Source organism: Phalacrocorax carbo, chromosome 2, assembly GCF_963921805.1.
Source record: "Phalacrocorax carbo chromosome 2, bPhaCar2.1, whole genome shotgun sequence".
NCBI lineage: Eukaryota > Metazoa > Chordata > Aves > Suliformes > Phalacrocoracidae > Phalacrocorax > Phalacrocorax carbo.
In genome coordinates this window covers 144,373,151-144,390,102 of record NC_087514.1, presented here as the reverse complement: position 1 = coordinate 144,390,102, position 16,952 = coordinate 144,373,151, and the positions used below count along the sequence as shown (strand labels likewise).

General features: G+C 40.2%; 1 protein-coding gene across 1 annotated transcript in view; it reads right to left on the bottom strand.

The window, feature by feature from the left end:
• Positions 1 to 52: 52 nt before the first annotated feature.
• Positions 53 to 16,952, bottom strand: part of OLAH (oleoyl-ACP hydrolase) — a 19,451-nt gene continuing 2,551 nt past the window's right edge. The window contains 6 exon segments of the mRNA XM_064441821.1: positions 53 to 479; positions 730 to 815; positions 1,732 to 1,907; positions 2,904 to 2,962; positions 2,965 to 3,005; positions 3,606 to 3,744. Coding sequence (XP_064297891.1) covers positions 343 to 479; positions 730 to 815; positions 1,732 to 1,907; positions 2,904 to 2,962; positions 2,965 to 3,005; positions 3,606 to 3,744 — 638 coding nt within the window. The 3' untranslated portion in view covers positions 53 to 342.

Below are 16,952 nucleotides of genomic sequence, written 5' to 3'. Positions count from 1 at the left end.
TTGGTATTAAATTATATTTAGCATTTTTACAGGAGCACACAGAGACAGAAGCTCTAAAAGTAAAATAACATAGCTGCCATTTTTTGCAAATGAGCTTATGGAATGAAGTGAAGAGTTTGTGCACATGCAAGATGAGAAGAGAGAAAAAATGAAAACTTTTTTATTTTTTAAGTCCCAAAGCCAATGTTTATTTAAAAAAAATCGGAAAAACTCCCCCTTTTACAGGATTACAGTAGAGATCCGGAGGAACAGAACAAGTCTCAGGCATAACAACTGAATGCAACTGTACAGAAAGAATGACTTCTTATGAAGTGCTGTGGACTAATCCTACACCTTCTGCTATTAAAATAGGGGAAATACTTGTAGACCACCATTTTCTATACATCTTGTTATGTGGTTTGTTAAGAAAATTTCATTAGAGGGCTCCAGCAGATAAAATGACTTCCAGGAAATATCTCCACTTGCTAGATTGTGCCAGGATGAAAAAGATATTTAAAGTGTCAGAGAAATGTCGATTGTCGTGGTCATTTTATATAACTATTTCAAAGTTATGATTTAATAATTATTTTAAATCCCATGTCAACTGTTTTGGTTCATATGATGAGACTGCTCTGTTGATTTGTTTAATTTAAGAAGGAGATACAAGACTCTAGAAAAACTCTTCCTTAACTGATTCAATAGAACAGGAAAATGCGTAAGTGTAAGAGGAAAACAATTTAAGCAAAGTATCTTCTAAATCATGTGGTTGATCTTCAGACCCATTAAAGCAGGTACTATCAAAAGGAAATAGGATATTCCTTTCTACCATCTCAAAACTGTGAACACAAGGAAGGTTTTATTACTGCTTTTTAAGGCACCTGTATTTGGGGTTTGCTTCCACATACAAAATAGCTTTTCCTTTCTTCTCCAAAATGTAACAAACTTCAAGGATTAGATTGTGCAGAACATCAGGAGAAGGAATTACTGTATATGTAAGATTCTTAGCTCCCTACCCTACTGCAATTAGGTCTAAAGTTTTAAAGAGAGGATGACCCACTAGTTAGGAAAAAGAGAGCTTCAACCTGCAATAAAAATTCTCACCTACAATAAATTACTATGTTGTCTGCTTATATTCAAGTTCTAATATTTCAGGGCCTTATCAGCATCAGGTTCCTATGGCTAAACTAGGTCCCACATCCAAGAGTGTCCTTGCCTTTGCCAGGGCACTGCTACCTGTTTAACTACTCAGCTACGTGAGCTGCTGTGTAACATCCAGTGAGGACAGCAGTTAGGGCAGAAGCAGCTGGTTGCTCTCTAGATGTGTAGAACACAGGGATTCTTTGCTTCTGGTTAGGCTAGGGAGCCTTGGTTCCGGAGGCTGAATGCAGTGATCCTGAAGCATGATCAGTTGAGCTTATTAGCCTTAGAAAACAATAAAAGATGTGGGAATATTCCTTTTAGTGGCTACTAACTTTGGATCCTAAGTAGAACTGTAATTCTACCATGACCTGTTCACTACTGTAATAACAGTAGTGGCTGCTACAGTAACCAGTGTTTTCATCTAGGGCTTAAATACTAGAACATAAATGGAAAAGCACACAAAGGAAAAAACTATGTTTACAGTTTCATATTCTTTTTATATCAGAAACAAGAACAAATTACAGAGAAAGAAAAAAGAAAACCTGAAATTATCAGACAGAATTAAAACTGTAAAATACAAATATAAATGTAATACAAAATTGTAAAACTTACAAAAATGTCTGAAGAAATCTAAGGTCTTCTCTGAAAGTAAGTATCAGATGTTTCTTAATGTCTTCATTTTGCAGAACCTCAGGAGATGTTCCTCCTAAAATTTGTATATGTGTAAGAACGTCTTCATCTCCTGTATCACATATGGGTGTGCTTTTGATGGGAAGAAATGCTTCAGACTGTCAGCACCAGTCAAAACAGATCAGGGGTTGTATATAACATACTTTAATATTTTCATTAAGAATTGTTTTAGTTAAAAAGTACAGTGATTCTCTGACTCCAAAATGCAATGGCTGATTAGGCTAACATCCACAGGGAATACTTCTTGGAAAGGGTTAGTAGTCTGTGTTTGCTGAAAATACAGATTATGAGTGAGCCAGATACCCTCAAGGTCTGAAACTGCCACAGGCAACCATTAATTTAACTTTGTTCAAAATTTAACTCTCACTGTTGCAATATAACTAATAAAATATTTGAGAGAAAGAAAAGCCTAGCAGTGGCCACAACTCTGACTAATGTAGGACTAGAAAGACCAACTGATTATGGAAATGTGCAGGACTAATAATCACTTCCATGAAGTACTAAGCTCATACGCAGGATTGCTAAGAAGCCCCAGAAACAGGAGAACAGAAATAGCAAATTCTGACTGAGGACAGGAGGACTGGGGGAAAGCCACTTCACTGTTGTTTTCCTGAAAAAGACTAGCAGAACCACCAGAACCTCAGATTAACTGAGGACAGATTAAAAAGCCAACAAAGAATGAGGCAGGAAAGAAATAAATGGACAAATATACTGAGAGCTGGTGCAGGAGGTTTATGAAAGACTAAAGGCAGTTATTTCACATGTTACAGAGTAGGGAGTGGCACTTTGTATTTTTGTTTTATTACTTTTTATTATTAAGCCAAAGGCCATAGTAAATGATAATACAGTAGCCAAAAAAGGTAGCATTACCTCAAGGAGACTGTTCTCCCTCGGCTAAGGTTAGCAGCAGTGAATATTCTATAACGTGAAATTCTCCATCCACCACAGAATTAATTTCCTCTAAGAAAACACAACATTTTTCTGCATACATTCAGAATGCTTGCTTTGTATTAAAGCCAATCTGCATACCATACTGTAAAATGTTGTTTTTACTCTCGGTAGCCAATACACTGTTTTATTCCATACTCTGTTACTTATGTTTGGGGCATGCGCCCCGATACAAAAAGATGGATCGGCTCTAGTCCACACTTCCTTTCAAGTGCAGTGCAACTGCAAAACTGGTATAAGACCCAAAACTGCAGTGAAAAGAGAAATTAAAGCTAAGTAAGCAAAAACATATGTAAAAACGGGAAAATTTAAATAGAAGTTGAATTTCAGTGCTAACTGGCTATCTTGAACAGTTACTGAAACCATATATGACATGTAAATTATAGTGATACTAGCTAATTGACATGAAGTGTATTCCTGTACAGTCTAGTTTTACAAATCAGACCTTTTTTAAATCTCTTTTTCTTTTAGTAGTCTCTTTAATTTGCAGTAAGGACAGTTATTTGGAATGCTTGGGACTAAGTGATCTTCAAAATCTATGTGTTTTATGAATGGTTCACCCCCTGCATTCATATAGAGCAAGCACTGACACAAATATTAACAGTAAACAGAATTATAATTGATCAGTGTGGAAAAAAAACACAAAACACACCACCGATATTTTTAGAAGACATTGTGCCCTAAGTAATAAATAAATAACTAGAATCTTTGAGATCAACAGCATGTTTTAGGATGACTTGACAAAAGACCTTTGCAGAAGTGTGTTCTCCTTGCAAATAAAGGCAAGTAACTCCTAGAGTTCCAAGAAAAATCTTCTTCACCATCTGAAAATGTATACATATCTTTACCTGTGACCAAAAAATGCAAATGGTTTCTCTTGCAATTCTTTTAACAAAACACTTGTAATTTCATTAACTATGGTTGTCATGTCTTTCACAAAAGGCTCCTTATGACGAGGTTCTCTTCTGGGAAGCCTTACGGAGGACACTGCAGAAAAGGTGGAGGAAGGGTGGGAAAAGAATTATAGTTATTTCAGATAGGAACAGTAAAATCATTTTAATTAATTTTTTAACCTATTCTGCAGAATATGTAGGTTATTTAAATTAACCCTTCTTACAGTTGATACAGTGTATTTGCTATTGCTACTACTGTCTTTTAATCCTGTGAGGGTTTAGGTTTCCATTCCTTCCTTTGCTCACAAATGTCACCTCTCCAAATGATCTGATTAATAACTGCCTTGGGTCAAAAATCCACACCGTCCTGATCTTAGCTGAGGTGTGAAAGCAACTGGGTTACTGTTAGTGTTAATAACAACCACAAATTCATTAATTTCAATAACAATAAGTTTGCGGGTTATGTAACATATATCCTTTCAAGGGCAGCATTAGAAAGTTAAACTCTACTAAAATCTTACATTCTCTGTTTTCTCCTTTGCAGGCTCTTCAGCACTGCATGTAGTGAAATGTGGAATCAGTATAAACTGATGGCAATTTATTTATATGGAAGCACATATTACATGCTTTCAATATATTCCTTTCAAAATTAGGGATTTTCTTCTCACTGTTTAGACAAAGTAAGGAATTAATAGATCAGGAAAAAGAATGTTAGTTTTCTAAAATCTCCTTGACATCACACATACTGCCAAACTCATATGGAAGTAATGGGTCATATGCAAAGTATTTTAGAAGAGGTAGAATAAACCACTACCAAATACCATAAATAGCAGTACAGAAATGTTTGCATCTTCTATACTTCCTTTCTGCACAAAACATCACTGAAAGAGCATGCTGCACCCTGACTTTATTCATCTGTCTCTGCAGTTGCTCCTAGTCCACCTCCTTAGTAGCTTCATTGTAAATAGTTGCAGTGGACAAAAGCTTTTTCTTTTTGCCTTTTTTCTTAATTTCAAGGAAAATTTGACATGACTTGTGCAACTGTTTACAAAAAGCATACAGACATTAAGAGGACGGGCAACATAGCAGAAGACATTTTTGAGAAAGGGAAGAAAATAGTCCAAATCCTTCTGAAGTCCAGTTTTGCCATAAAACAAAGTAAGGTTAAGGGACCCCCCACAGGAGATCCAATGGCAAGATGGACGTCATCAGATCCCAATGGATGTGATCAACAAAATAACCCATGTCTCCACCAACTAGAAAAAAGGAAACAGAAGCTTTTTTAGGCTTTGTGGGTTTTTAGAGAATGCGTATTCCACATTACTGTCTGATCATAAGCCCCCTCTATCAAGTGACCTGGAAGAAGAATGATTTCAAATGGGGCCCTGAGCAATGACAAGCCTTTGAACAGCTTAAACAGAAGATAATTCATGCAGTAGCCCTTGGACCAGCCCGGGCAGGACAAGATGTAAAGAATGTGCTCTACACTGCAGCTGGGGAGAATGGCCCTACCTGGAGCTGCTGGCAGAAAGCGTCAGGGGACACCTGAGGTTGACCCCTAGGGTTTTGGAGTCATGGATACAGAGGGTCCAAAGCACACCATACTTCAACTGAAAAAGAGATATTGGCAGTATATGAGGGGATTTGAGTTTCTTTGGAAGTGATGAACTTGTTATTACGCTTAAGTATGGCCTCAGAGAATTATGCGCAAGTAATAAAATAGGTGTCATGCAGATGAAACATGGAGAGAAAAGCAGAACTTGCAGAAGGGGAGATTTTAGAGATGCATTAGCAGAATCTCCTGGACAGCTTTGGAAAGATGAGTGTCACCAGACAGACTACTGAAGACTTCTCACCTGGAATTCTGCCTATAGCACCGGTCAGCCTCTTCATAAAGCTGAGGTCAAAACAGATCTGATGCCAGCATGGGTAGAAAAGAGACCTTATGAAAGAGAATGCATTACCTTCTACAAATACACTGGAAGACTGGGGAAGCAAGGACATTCCAAGGAACAGTTACAGATTGTCCATGAATTAACCATGGCTACAAATAAGATTTTTAACCACTGGACCCATCAGATTCTGGAAAAGATTTCCAGAAAAGCTACTTGCTTTAAGATGGAAATTCAGGTTATTAAAGTGGTTTTACAACATGTATGTGATGATGGCTTGGTGAACACTTTCAGCACCATGCTTTTATTGGCTTGATGCAGGAATGAGTCTGAACGTGTTTGAAAAAAGCCAGCTGGTTACAATGCTGTAAGATAGTTCTGCTAACAGGGGACCAGTTTCGTTTAACAAATCAAGAGTCCTTTTTATTATTGTACTTAATAAATTGTACATGCACTGAGGTCAGTCTGCTAAGGTCTGCTGAGCAAGAAAGAAAATAAAATTAAAAAGCACTTAGAGAAAACAGGAAGCATGAAGAGACTATGATCCAGTAGAAAAGCTGACTTTCCAGTCTTGCAAAGATAAATAAAGCGTGGAAGTTACATAAAAATGGTCAGCCTCTATACACAGAAAACACACAGAATCATATAGGTTGGAAAAGACTTTTAAGATAATGGAGTCCAGCAATAAACTTAACACTGCCAGTTCACCACTAAACCATGTCCCTAAGCACCACATCTTCACGTCTTTTAAATACCTCCAGGAGTGGTGACTCAACCACTTCCCTGGGCAGCCTGTTCCAATCCCTGACAACCCTTTCAGTGAAGTAATATCCAATCTAAACCTCCCATGGTGCAACATGAGGCCCTCTTGACCTACTGCTAGTTAGTTACCTGGGAGAAGAGACCAACACCAACCTCACTACAACCTCCTTTCAGATAGTTGTAGAGGGCGATAGTTGTAGATAGTTCAGATAGTTGTAGAGGCTGAGGTCTCCCCTCAGCCTCCTCTTCTCCAGACTAAACAACCCCAGTTGCCTCAACTGCTCCTCATAAGATTTGCTCTCCAGACCCTTCACCAGCTTTGTTGCTCTTTTTTAGACATGCTCCAGCAACTCAATACCTTTCTTGCAGTGAGGCGCCCAAAACTGAACACAGTCTTCAAGAGTGCCGAGTACAAAGGGACAATCACTTCCCTACTCCTGCTGGCCACACTATTCCTGATACAAGCCAGGATGCTATTGGCCTTCTTGGCCACCTGGGCACGCTGCTGGCTCATATTCATCTGGCTGTTGACCAACAGCCCCAGGTCATTTTCTGCCAGGCAGCTTTCCAGCCACTCTTCCCCAAGCCTGTAGCATTGCATTTGTGTGTTGTTGTGACCCAAGTACAGGGTTCATACAATTGACCTCGGCCCATCGATCCAGCCTGTCCAGATCCCGCTGTAAAGTCTTTCTTCCCTCAAGCAGATCAACACTCCCACCTAATTTGGCGTCATCTGCAAACTTCTCATGCAGATCACTGATAAAGATATTAAACAGAACTGGCCCCAATACTGTGCCCTGGGGAACACCGCTTGTGACCGGCTGCCAACTAGATTTAACTCCATTCACCACAACTCTTTGGGCCCGGCTACCCACTCAGTTTTTTACCCGATGAAGAGTACACCTGTCCAAGCCATAAGCAGCCAGTTTTTCCAGGAGAAGGCTGTGGGAAATGGTGTCAAAGGGTTTACTAAATTCTAGGTAGTCAACATGCACAGGCTTTTCTTCATCCACCAAGCAAGTCACCTTGTCATAGAAGGAGATCAGGTTAGTCAAGCAGGACCTGCCTTTCCTAAACCCATGCTGACTGGGCCTGATCAGCTGGTTATCCTGTATATGCCATGGGATGGCTCTCAAGATGATCTGCCCCATAACCTTCTCTGGCACTGGGATCAGACCGAGAGGCCTGTAGTTCCCCAGATCCTCTTTCTGGCCCTTCTTGTAGATGGGCATCACATTTACTAATCTCCAGTCAACTAGGACCTCCCCAGTTAGCCAGGACTGCTGATAAATGATGGAAAGTGGCTTGGTGAGCACTTCCACCAGCTCCCTCAGTATCCTTGGGTGGATCTCATCTAGCCCCATAGACTTGTGTGTGTGTCTAGGAGCTGTAGCAGGTTGCTAACCATTTCCCCCTGGGTTATGGGGGCTCCATTCTGCTCCCTGTCCCCCCTGTCTTCCAGCTCAGGGGGCTGAGTATGCAGAAAATAACTGATCTTACTACTAAAGATTGAGGCAAAGAAGGCATGGCTGGCCATGGAAAATAAAAGAAAATGAAATGAACATTTTTGTTACTATCTCAGGAGGACATGAACATGTGTTGACCTGTCATTACCTGAAGCATCACAGTAACTGATAGACCTGCTTCACTGGTACAACCAAAAAAAGTACTTCTGAGAAAGAACAAAACTCCACCAATATCTATTTCCCCCAGTCCCTGTGGTCAGCTACAGACACAGAAATGTACCATGGCAGGATCCCAGCTGCCTAGAGGAGACCTGCCTGTACTTTCTCCTTGCAGCAAACACCAAAACCAGAGAAAAAGATTCTGAGTTCCAAAAGTCAGGTTTTATAGGAACCGAAATTGGAACAATTCACCTTCAAGTGAAGAAATCTGGGCAAGAAACAGGCTTTCTCAAACTCTTACCCACTTAGCCCACATTGAAGCCTTGAGACTTCTACCTAAGGGTGGTCGGATGCTACTTGCCTAGGCACAACCTTGTGCCACTCCACAAAAGTCTCCATCTGATCTAGAGTGCAGCAGCCTTAGCAATGCAAAGTGCTGGCCAACCACAACCTCCTACAGGAACACAGTGAGGCATATGAAATGATGAAGCAGCAGCAGAGACAATGTGTGATGAACTGACCACAACCCCCATTCCCCCTGTGCCACTGGAAGTGAGGAGGTAGAGAAATCAGAAGTAAAGTTAAGTGCAGGGAGAAGGGAGGGATGGCAGGAAGGTGTTTTTAAGATTTGGTTTTATTTCTCATTATCCTACTCTGATTTGACTGATAATAAATCAAACTCATTTCCCCAAGTTGAGTCTGTTTTGCCTGTGACAATAATTTGTGAATGATGTCTCCCTGTCCCTCCCTCCCTCAACCAATGAGCCTTTTGTTGTATTTTCTCTCCCCTGCCCAGCCGAGGAGGGGGAGTGATGGAGGGGCTTTGGTGGGCACCTGGTGTCCAGCCAGGGTCAACCCACCACAGTCATTCAGAGCTTGACCTACTCTATCTGTTACAGAAATTAGGGTAAAAATGGCTTTAGCCCAATACTTCCACTACCATGCACAAAACTGTGTCCTGGACAAAACTGAAACGATCATAAGCAACTGAACAGTGCATTGTATCTTCAAATGCTCAAAACCAGACAAAGCTTGTTTTTCTTTCCTCCACAGATGCTGATGATATATCTGTCAGCAATTCTTGATGCCAAACTGACAACAGTTTGGAGAGCTGCTACTATGGAGAAGCAGCAGCTTCTGCAGGAGTTCACTCCATCTCCCACCAGTGCTGCTCTCGGCACTTGGACAGCAAGCAGTGGGCCTTGGAAGCACCAGTCAATATCAAAAGATATGCAGGAAAAGTGAAAGGACATAACAGGTTAGGAAAGAGAGAGTTTTGCTTGCCCAAAAGTGATGGTGAATGAAGTAGCATCAGGACTGACAAGAATAAAGCACACAAACATTAGGAAACCTAGTAGGGTACAGAGAGACCCTGCTCAGGTGGAGAAGCATAAATGTCATAGAGATCGGGAATCAGCTCCCTTCTAACCTTTGCATAGAAGGGACACGTAGTACAGAGAACGCTGGCGCTACACTTTTCCCACAGCAACCCAGACCTTGCAGAGGGATGACCACATGCACACTCCATTTCCACTCTACAAGAAATAAGGACATGGTTAAAATAGGCATGGGGTTTATCACTGTCAAGGTTTGGCCTCATAATCCAGCAGTACAGAGAGCATTCAGTATAGCCCACAATGCTGAGAGTTAACCAAATGTCGTGAATTAGCTTGTCCCTGTACAGAAAGAAAAATATCACCTTCCTCTTTCTGAAGCTTGTAGAAGACACAGGCATCTTTCATGACCATATGCTGAAGTCTACGAAGTTGTGGAAAATTCTACCCCGTTGTCCATCAAGACCTCCATGTAAAGGGCCTCATAGCCCTTGCAGTTTATGATAGTTGTATTTGTCCTGAGCTGGTCACTGGATTGGAATGTGGATCCCATTGAAAGCCTCGGGACAACTCAGGATCTCACAGAGAGCAAAGGCATGGAAGATTCTGCCAATAATTCCAGTCTGAGCTATTCAAAGAAAGGTGGTTTGGAAGATGGTCTTGGAGACCTCAGTCACCACTCTGTCACCACTCTGTCTCAGTGGAACTGTCCATTCAAAATTGATTACCCAGTGACAAGCAGTAGGTGCAAGACACCACAGGGCTATGTCCACTCTTTTAAAGACAAATATTTTTGTGTGATGATAGTGAAATCCCCATGCGTGCTCACAACTGAGAGCCTTAACTCTGTGTCTTTCAGTCTGAACATTCTCTATTAGTTACTGGCCATTCAGCATCCAATGGGTGAGCTCACTTCCTGGGTCCATAACTATTGGCTCCGCATGGAAAAGCAGATTCAGTAGCAAGGACTCCCGGAAAACCATTCTGAGTGCTTTTTTCCTCCCAAAACAGCTGGATCAGGAAGGTGGTCATCTCTTCATGGAAGAATAGGGAGTCCCTTCCAGAATAGCTGTTCCAGTTGCAGCTGCAAGATTAAGTCTACTATGCTCTCCATTACAGAGCCTTGCAGTGGACAGTGTGGGATGGCACAAAAATATAAAAGTGCAAAACTTGACCTGCAGTCAAGGAAGGAAAGATTTTTGAGATGGCTTTCTCTTGCACAACTTTGAACTACATTTATAGAGGGGGTGTCCAATCCAGGAAGCCAGAATAAACTGGTTAAAAAAAAAAAACAAACAAAAACAAAAACCACACACACAAAAATCTCACTTGGATATACTGGAGATGTAAGTAGCCTCAGAATGCTCCTTCAGTATACTAACTTGTTCTTACTTTGCAAAAGTACTTGGCAATGTAGATACAACATATATGATTCAGTGAGGTGCCTCAGAGAAACAGATGATCTACCGACTGAGATGCATAAGCTGAAATGAATATGAGCATGTATTCATTCTATGTTCATCCTTAAAAAAAAAAATCCATCTTTATTAGCTCACACAAGTTCTGAGGAATAGGAACAAATCTCACAAGGATAGACTGAGCTCCCTTGCCCCCAGCTTTGATGTACCAAAAATTAACAAGTGATACACTGAATAACTGTAATGACTCTTTTGGCCTAGATACAAAAACATGCATACCTACTGGAAGCAGCAAGTGTTGCTTCTGAAAGAAACCATACCATGAGATTTAATGACACTGTTTCCCAACTGATTAAGCAGGTATCCCAGAATATTTTATGCCATCATCATACGTAAGTACCCTATGGACAATTGCTAGACCTTCTAGGGAAAAACTCTTAGCGCTGTTGGCTGAAAAGCGAGTGATTTCTGTGCAACAGTTGAAAAAACAGATATTGATCAGAAATTGCTAAAAAAACCCCTGCATTAACAGCTCTGCTGTTTAGTCTTTCAGAAGTCATGAATACTTGATATGAGCCAAGTAAAATATTGCCTGAGACCGAATCACAGAAAAGACAGAAATAGCTATAGAAAAGTATGAAGAAACTCTTCTCAGTAAGCTAGGAACATTGTATGGGCAACAAAGGGCCCAGTGTGATAGACCTCAAGGCTGATAATGGGAAAGGAGGGCTCAAGGAAGGAATGGCAGACTAGTGACAAAAGCCCACCAAAACAGGAGTGAAATGTGGGACCGAAGAAGTGCAGTTGCTTATGTGTGGAAAAAGCAGGAATCCAAGAAAAGTAGAGTCTGTAACTGTAGATGCTGCTTTACTTCACCAGCAAGAGTTTAAATCTCTGGCATATTAGTTAACATGTATAAGTATATAGAATATTTGAAGAGAAAATATTTTTGTTTTATAGGCAATGATGTTGATGAGGATGCATGAACCTTTAGTCCCTGCTCTTGCCAGGAAGCAAACAAAATGTCTCACCTCTACTAGGTCACTGACCAAGCAAGGCAAAAGCAATTCTGCAAATAGCTAAATGAGCACACTTGCCTAAGTATTAATTGATCATACACTGTTGTTTATTATATATTGGACAACGAGGTCACAGCACTGAAATTTTGATAGGTATATGATGAAGTGAGGAACAAAGTTGTTTATTCTCTAGAACAGTCATTTTGCAAAACGGAAAGAAATGCTAGGAATATTCTTGCCAACATACTGGTGAAATAATTCAGTGTGGATGTAGTTTAGTACCAGGATCCTTAACATGGAGGTTTTCCCTTGAGAGACTGTAATCAGGAGGAAATGGAGTTGGTTGTCACCCACAATTAGATCACATGACAGCAAATATGCTGAGGGACCCTGTGCATGTTTTTCTTTGTAAAAAGGTTGAGTTCATTCAGGTGTTACCATCATTACCAGTTGCCATCAGTAGTTATTGCTCCACGGCACCATTGACAGCTTTCCCAGCATCACAAATAGGCCTCATCTTCCCACTTGCCTTCCAGCTCTCACAGAATCATAGAATCGTTAAGGTTGGAAAAGACCCTTAAGATCATCGAGTCCAACCGCTAACCTATCACTGCCAAGTCCACCACTAAACCATATCATTTGCTAAAGCAGGCCTCAAACTGTAACCAACACAGGTCACTCACACAAGCAGAACCATGCTAATAAGATATGGAAACAAATAACAAGATTCCTGTCAAAAATCAGTAATAGGGCCAGTCTTGTTAGTCACAGGATGACCTACAGCAGTATTTGATGGCAACAGTAGTATAACAGTATTCAAAATTGTTGCTGTCTTTGCTGCAAAGTTCTCATCAAAATGTTTAATGACTTTGTATGTATAAAGGCAAGGAAGTCTGTATTTCCTCCTACAGAACTGGAGAGTTTGATACAACTTTCTTTTGCTGAATTGGGGATAATCTACAGAAAAAGGAACTGGAGAGGGTATCAAGGCTTGGCACACAGCATACATAGGGACTTTCAGTTGGCAATCACAGTGGTTAGGATGCTTATGAAGTCCAAAGCTAGCAGAAGTAGTAAGGCAGCTATTGCTGCAATAGTGGTCACAAATCAAACCTAACTTTCTTGCAAAATCTGTGGGGAAGGCAAGTATGGGGAGCAAAGAAACTGTATGGTTCAGAGAGCAACCTAAGATAAAGCTGTAACTCAGATACAGATTTGTCACCAGCTTTGTTTGATCTTGCTGATGATGAAAGAGAAAATCCCGTCCTCCCCAGCTTCTCAGAGCATAAATTTCTACTCGTCTTTTTGTCAATACTAGCAGCTACATAGCTATGTAGTAAGAGCACATTGTTTATCAAGCTGAAAACTAATACTTATCTTGTAGGTTAGTTTTCACCTACATCTAGTCAGCTGATTCCATCAGTCTCACCAATCTCCTGTTGACACAGAAAGGGTCCTTTCACCACCTTTTTGCAAGCATTGACCCACTTAAACCAGCTGGAAAGTTTCATGCTGAGATTACACATACAGCCCCAAGGTTTGTATGTAAAAGACATATCTGTGCTAATCTAATGGAGTAATTTGCCTTTAAGAATTATTTTACGACTCCCACTGAAACAAAAAACCTGCAGTCTGTCTTACTGCTTTGAAAGACACTTTCATATGATCTAATTTTCATTCAGAAAAAAAAAATATATAAGCCACACACAAGAAAGAATTATTGCATGAATAAATAATCTTCTCTGGCATACATTCATCTGAATCTGGATTTATTCGGGATCTAAGCATATCTCGTTAGGGAAATGTCTTTTTTTTTCTTTTTTACAAGTCAGCAGTTCTAAAGAAAAAAAGAAAAAGGTTATTTCTAAATTGTCTTTATCTTTCCACTATTTCCATCTATTTGCTTTATACCTAAGATTTGTCTTAGAACCTATTACAATGAAGAAAGGATAAATAAGAATTCCTCTGCATAATCAAGATTTTCCTGGATTGTAGAGTTTTCAAGAGAAACAAGCTTTTATTACCTATACATTTTAAGTTAGATATGTGACCTGATGAATTAACAGCAGACAAGATCTGCTTGACAGCGTTCACAGTCAAAAAGAACATTTCTTCGTTGAACTATTGGCGAAGAAAGGGCTCAGTGTGAAAAAATAAAACCCCTGAGTTTTGTTTTAAGGAACTGTTCCCTGAGGGAGTACATATTATTTTATTCTCTTCACATTTAGAATAAGCTGGAAATAAAATTCCAGTTCTATAAAGAGCTGTATAAAAGATTAAAAGAGCAATCAGATAAATCACAAAATAATTTAGGTTGAAAGGGACTACTAGAGATCATATAGTCTGCCTTGTTGAGTTTTGAGTATCTCCAAGGACGGAGAGTCCACAACCCCCCTAGGTAACCTTGTTCAACCATGCTCACGGTGAGGCTGTTTTTCTTTCTATCTAATCCCTTGTTGCACCTTGTATCTGCAAGTCTTTTGGTTTTTTTTGCTGAGTATATCCAAGAATAGTCTGGCTTTGTCTGTCCTCTTCATACCCTTCCATTAGGTAGGTGAAGATGTTAATAAAAATTCTCATTTAGCACTCCCTTCTGAAGACAAAACCATTTCTCTCAGCCTCTCTTTATAAACCACCCGTTCCAGTCACAATCACAGGGGCCCCTTACACACTCACTTCAGTATTTCAACATCCTTCTAGTACAGTAGAATCCAAAGTGGACACAGATGTGGTATACTAAAGAAATTTTGGGTTATTCTTAAATCACACTTTTGAGACATAGGCTTTCAGGGCATAAGGAGCTTTTACATTTGTTTTATTCATTTTCATGACATGACTTTATAGTAGGTGGACAAATATTCATTGAAAAGTACACCTGAAAACACAAGCAAGAACAAAACTGCTTTTGCACTGACCAGCCACTAGAACAAACGTAGAAACAGCCCCAACAGCCCCACCCTGCAGACAACATCAAGCCAAAGGTAAAGAAATACTGAGTGCTTGCAGCATGAGGCTGTTTTCATATTTCCCAAATTAAAATATGTTTTATAGTGCACAGTCTGGATATCTATGAAATGAATCTTTGCAAACTGCAGGAGCATGGTATTTGCCAGTTGGGCAGTCCAGGACCAGAAAGGCTTCTCAGGTATGTAGGCACTTGTAAATCTTACATACTAGATGCATCCCATTCACACATCCATGGGTTAACTGCTTGCCTGCAGACTCTAGAAGCCAGCAAAAAATAAACCCTATCCCCAGACGGCTGTCTACTTACTGAATTTAGATTCAAGTTAGTCCATCCACCAGCCCACCAATACGCACAGAAGCAGCCTAACCAGTCTGGGAGTCAAATGATCCACTTCACTGGTAGGTACGGAGTCTGCTATTAAAGCTGCTGGATTACATACAGCCCAGCAGGCATCTAAGACACCTGGCTGGGAATATGGAAGCCTTAACAAGTCAGGGCATTGACAACTTTATATCTGCAAACCTGTAATAACAGGGCTGGCAGGCCGTAGGACAGTCAGGCAATGCCATTCTCTGATTCTACCTACACAACAGAAATGCAGTTTGTCCAGCCTATGGATACCAGCATGTCTCACTGTCCTAAACATTGTGATCCAGTTGGAATTTCATATTTCTGCAGCTGTATCAGTACCTTACGCATTACTACATCACACACATACTTGTTCACATTCATCATTCACATCATCATTAAGAAAAAAAACAAAAGAAGAAAAAAAAAGCATTTACCAGGGTAGGTACTTAGGCTTTTTGAAAAACAATCGGGTCATAAAAAGAGGTGTCCAGTTAGAGAGAAAGCACATCTGTAACATGCAGCATGATATTCATTACAGGTTTTTTAGGACTATGGACTCACGTCCCTAAAAGTTTTCCTACCCAGGACAGAGCACTGGTGTAATCTTGCATTTAGGAGACAGAAAAATGATAAACTACAGGAAAAAACCTGTAGGAAACCAAGTCTCATTAGCTCCTGAGTTCAGGAAACTACTGGTCTTTGCTTCTTAAAAAAATGAAGACAAAGGTAATATTTTGTCCTTTTACCTAGGCACTATAAAGTAATGGAGAAAAGTATGGAGTATACTCAACTTTTTTCACTGTTGGACATATTTTATCCAGCAATGTATCACTCATGGCTACATTTTTAACAGATTATACTCCAAATATGTTAATGTCATTGCTAATATCAAAAAGCTCCTGATGAAAAAATACATATGTATGTCTTTACCAACTGAAATTCTGTTCTTCAGAAAGCTGTCTAGCCACCCTTTTACTTAGACTTGAAAAAAAATTAGGAAATTATAGAGAAACTTATTTGTGTGAGACTTGCAGCTGATGTGCTCTCAGCATCACCAATGTGAAATTACTGAAATAAATATTAAAGTCACACAACACGCATTCCCAGTTTTACTACCTGGACCTTCCAGGGTGCTAAAACTGCAAATATAAAGGCCATGTAGATGCTTCAAAGGTGAACATGGAAAGGAGCAACATAACCTCCCCTCCTTTACTACTGTTCCTGCTGTCAGCCTAATTATGCTACGGCACAGCTGCATAACCTTGGCTCAGCTTTTTGAGGAAATTTTTACATTGAGAGAACAAGCTATGAAGAAGTCCATAGAGTAGAGCTGTGAAATGTAAGAAAGGTAAAACTGGACATACAGGTAAAGACTGCTGAGATGGGGCCAGGCAGCAGCTCAGGAGTCAAGAGGAAGGACATCAGCATGGAAAGATAATAACGTCTCAAGGGAAAAAATGAGGTGGAAGATTGCAACATCAAGCACCTGTCACAGGGAGCAGTGACAGCTGACCCTTTTCCATCTGCCCAGCAAAGACTCTATAGGTGGTTAACATACTAAAACTAATTTAGTAGGTCATTATTCCTGGCTATCTTTTGCATGTGTTAACCACAAAGTAACTGGTTTACATATAACCACACGTAGCAAAAGGTGACTGAACAAAGCGGCCCAGAGAAGGAGAGACAGTGAGATAGGTGATGGCAAGCCATTTTGGCAGCAAAGGCACGTAGCAACAGGGAAGCCACCAGAATGTGCCACTGCTGCAGATGGAAAGAGGAAAGAAGTCAAGGAACAAGGCCCTGTTCACATAAGCTGTGAGTGATAATGCAATATAGCAATGCTGACATTTTACTCTGAGCATGGTAGGTTATGTCGCAGAAAATATTTTAAAACTGATGCCAAGGCCATGAAGACAGTGAAGAAAGGAGAAGT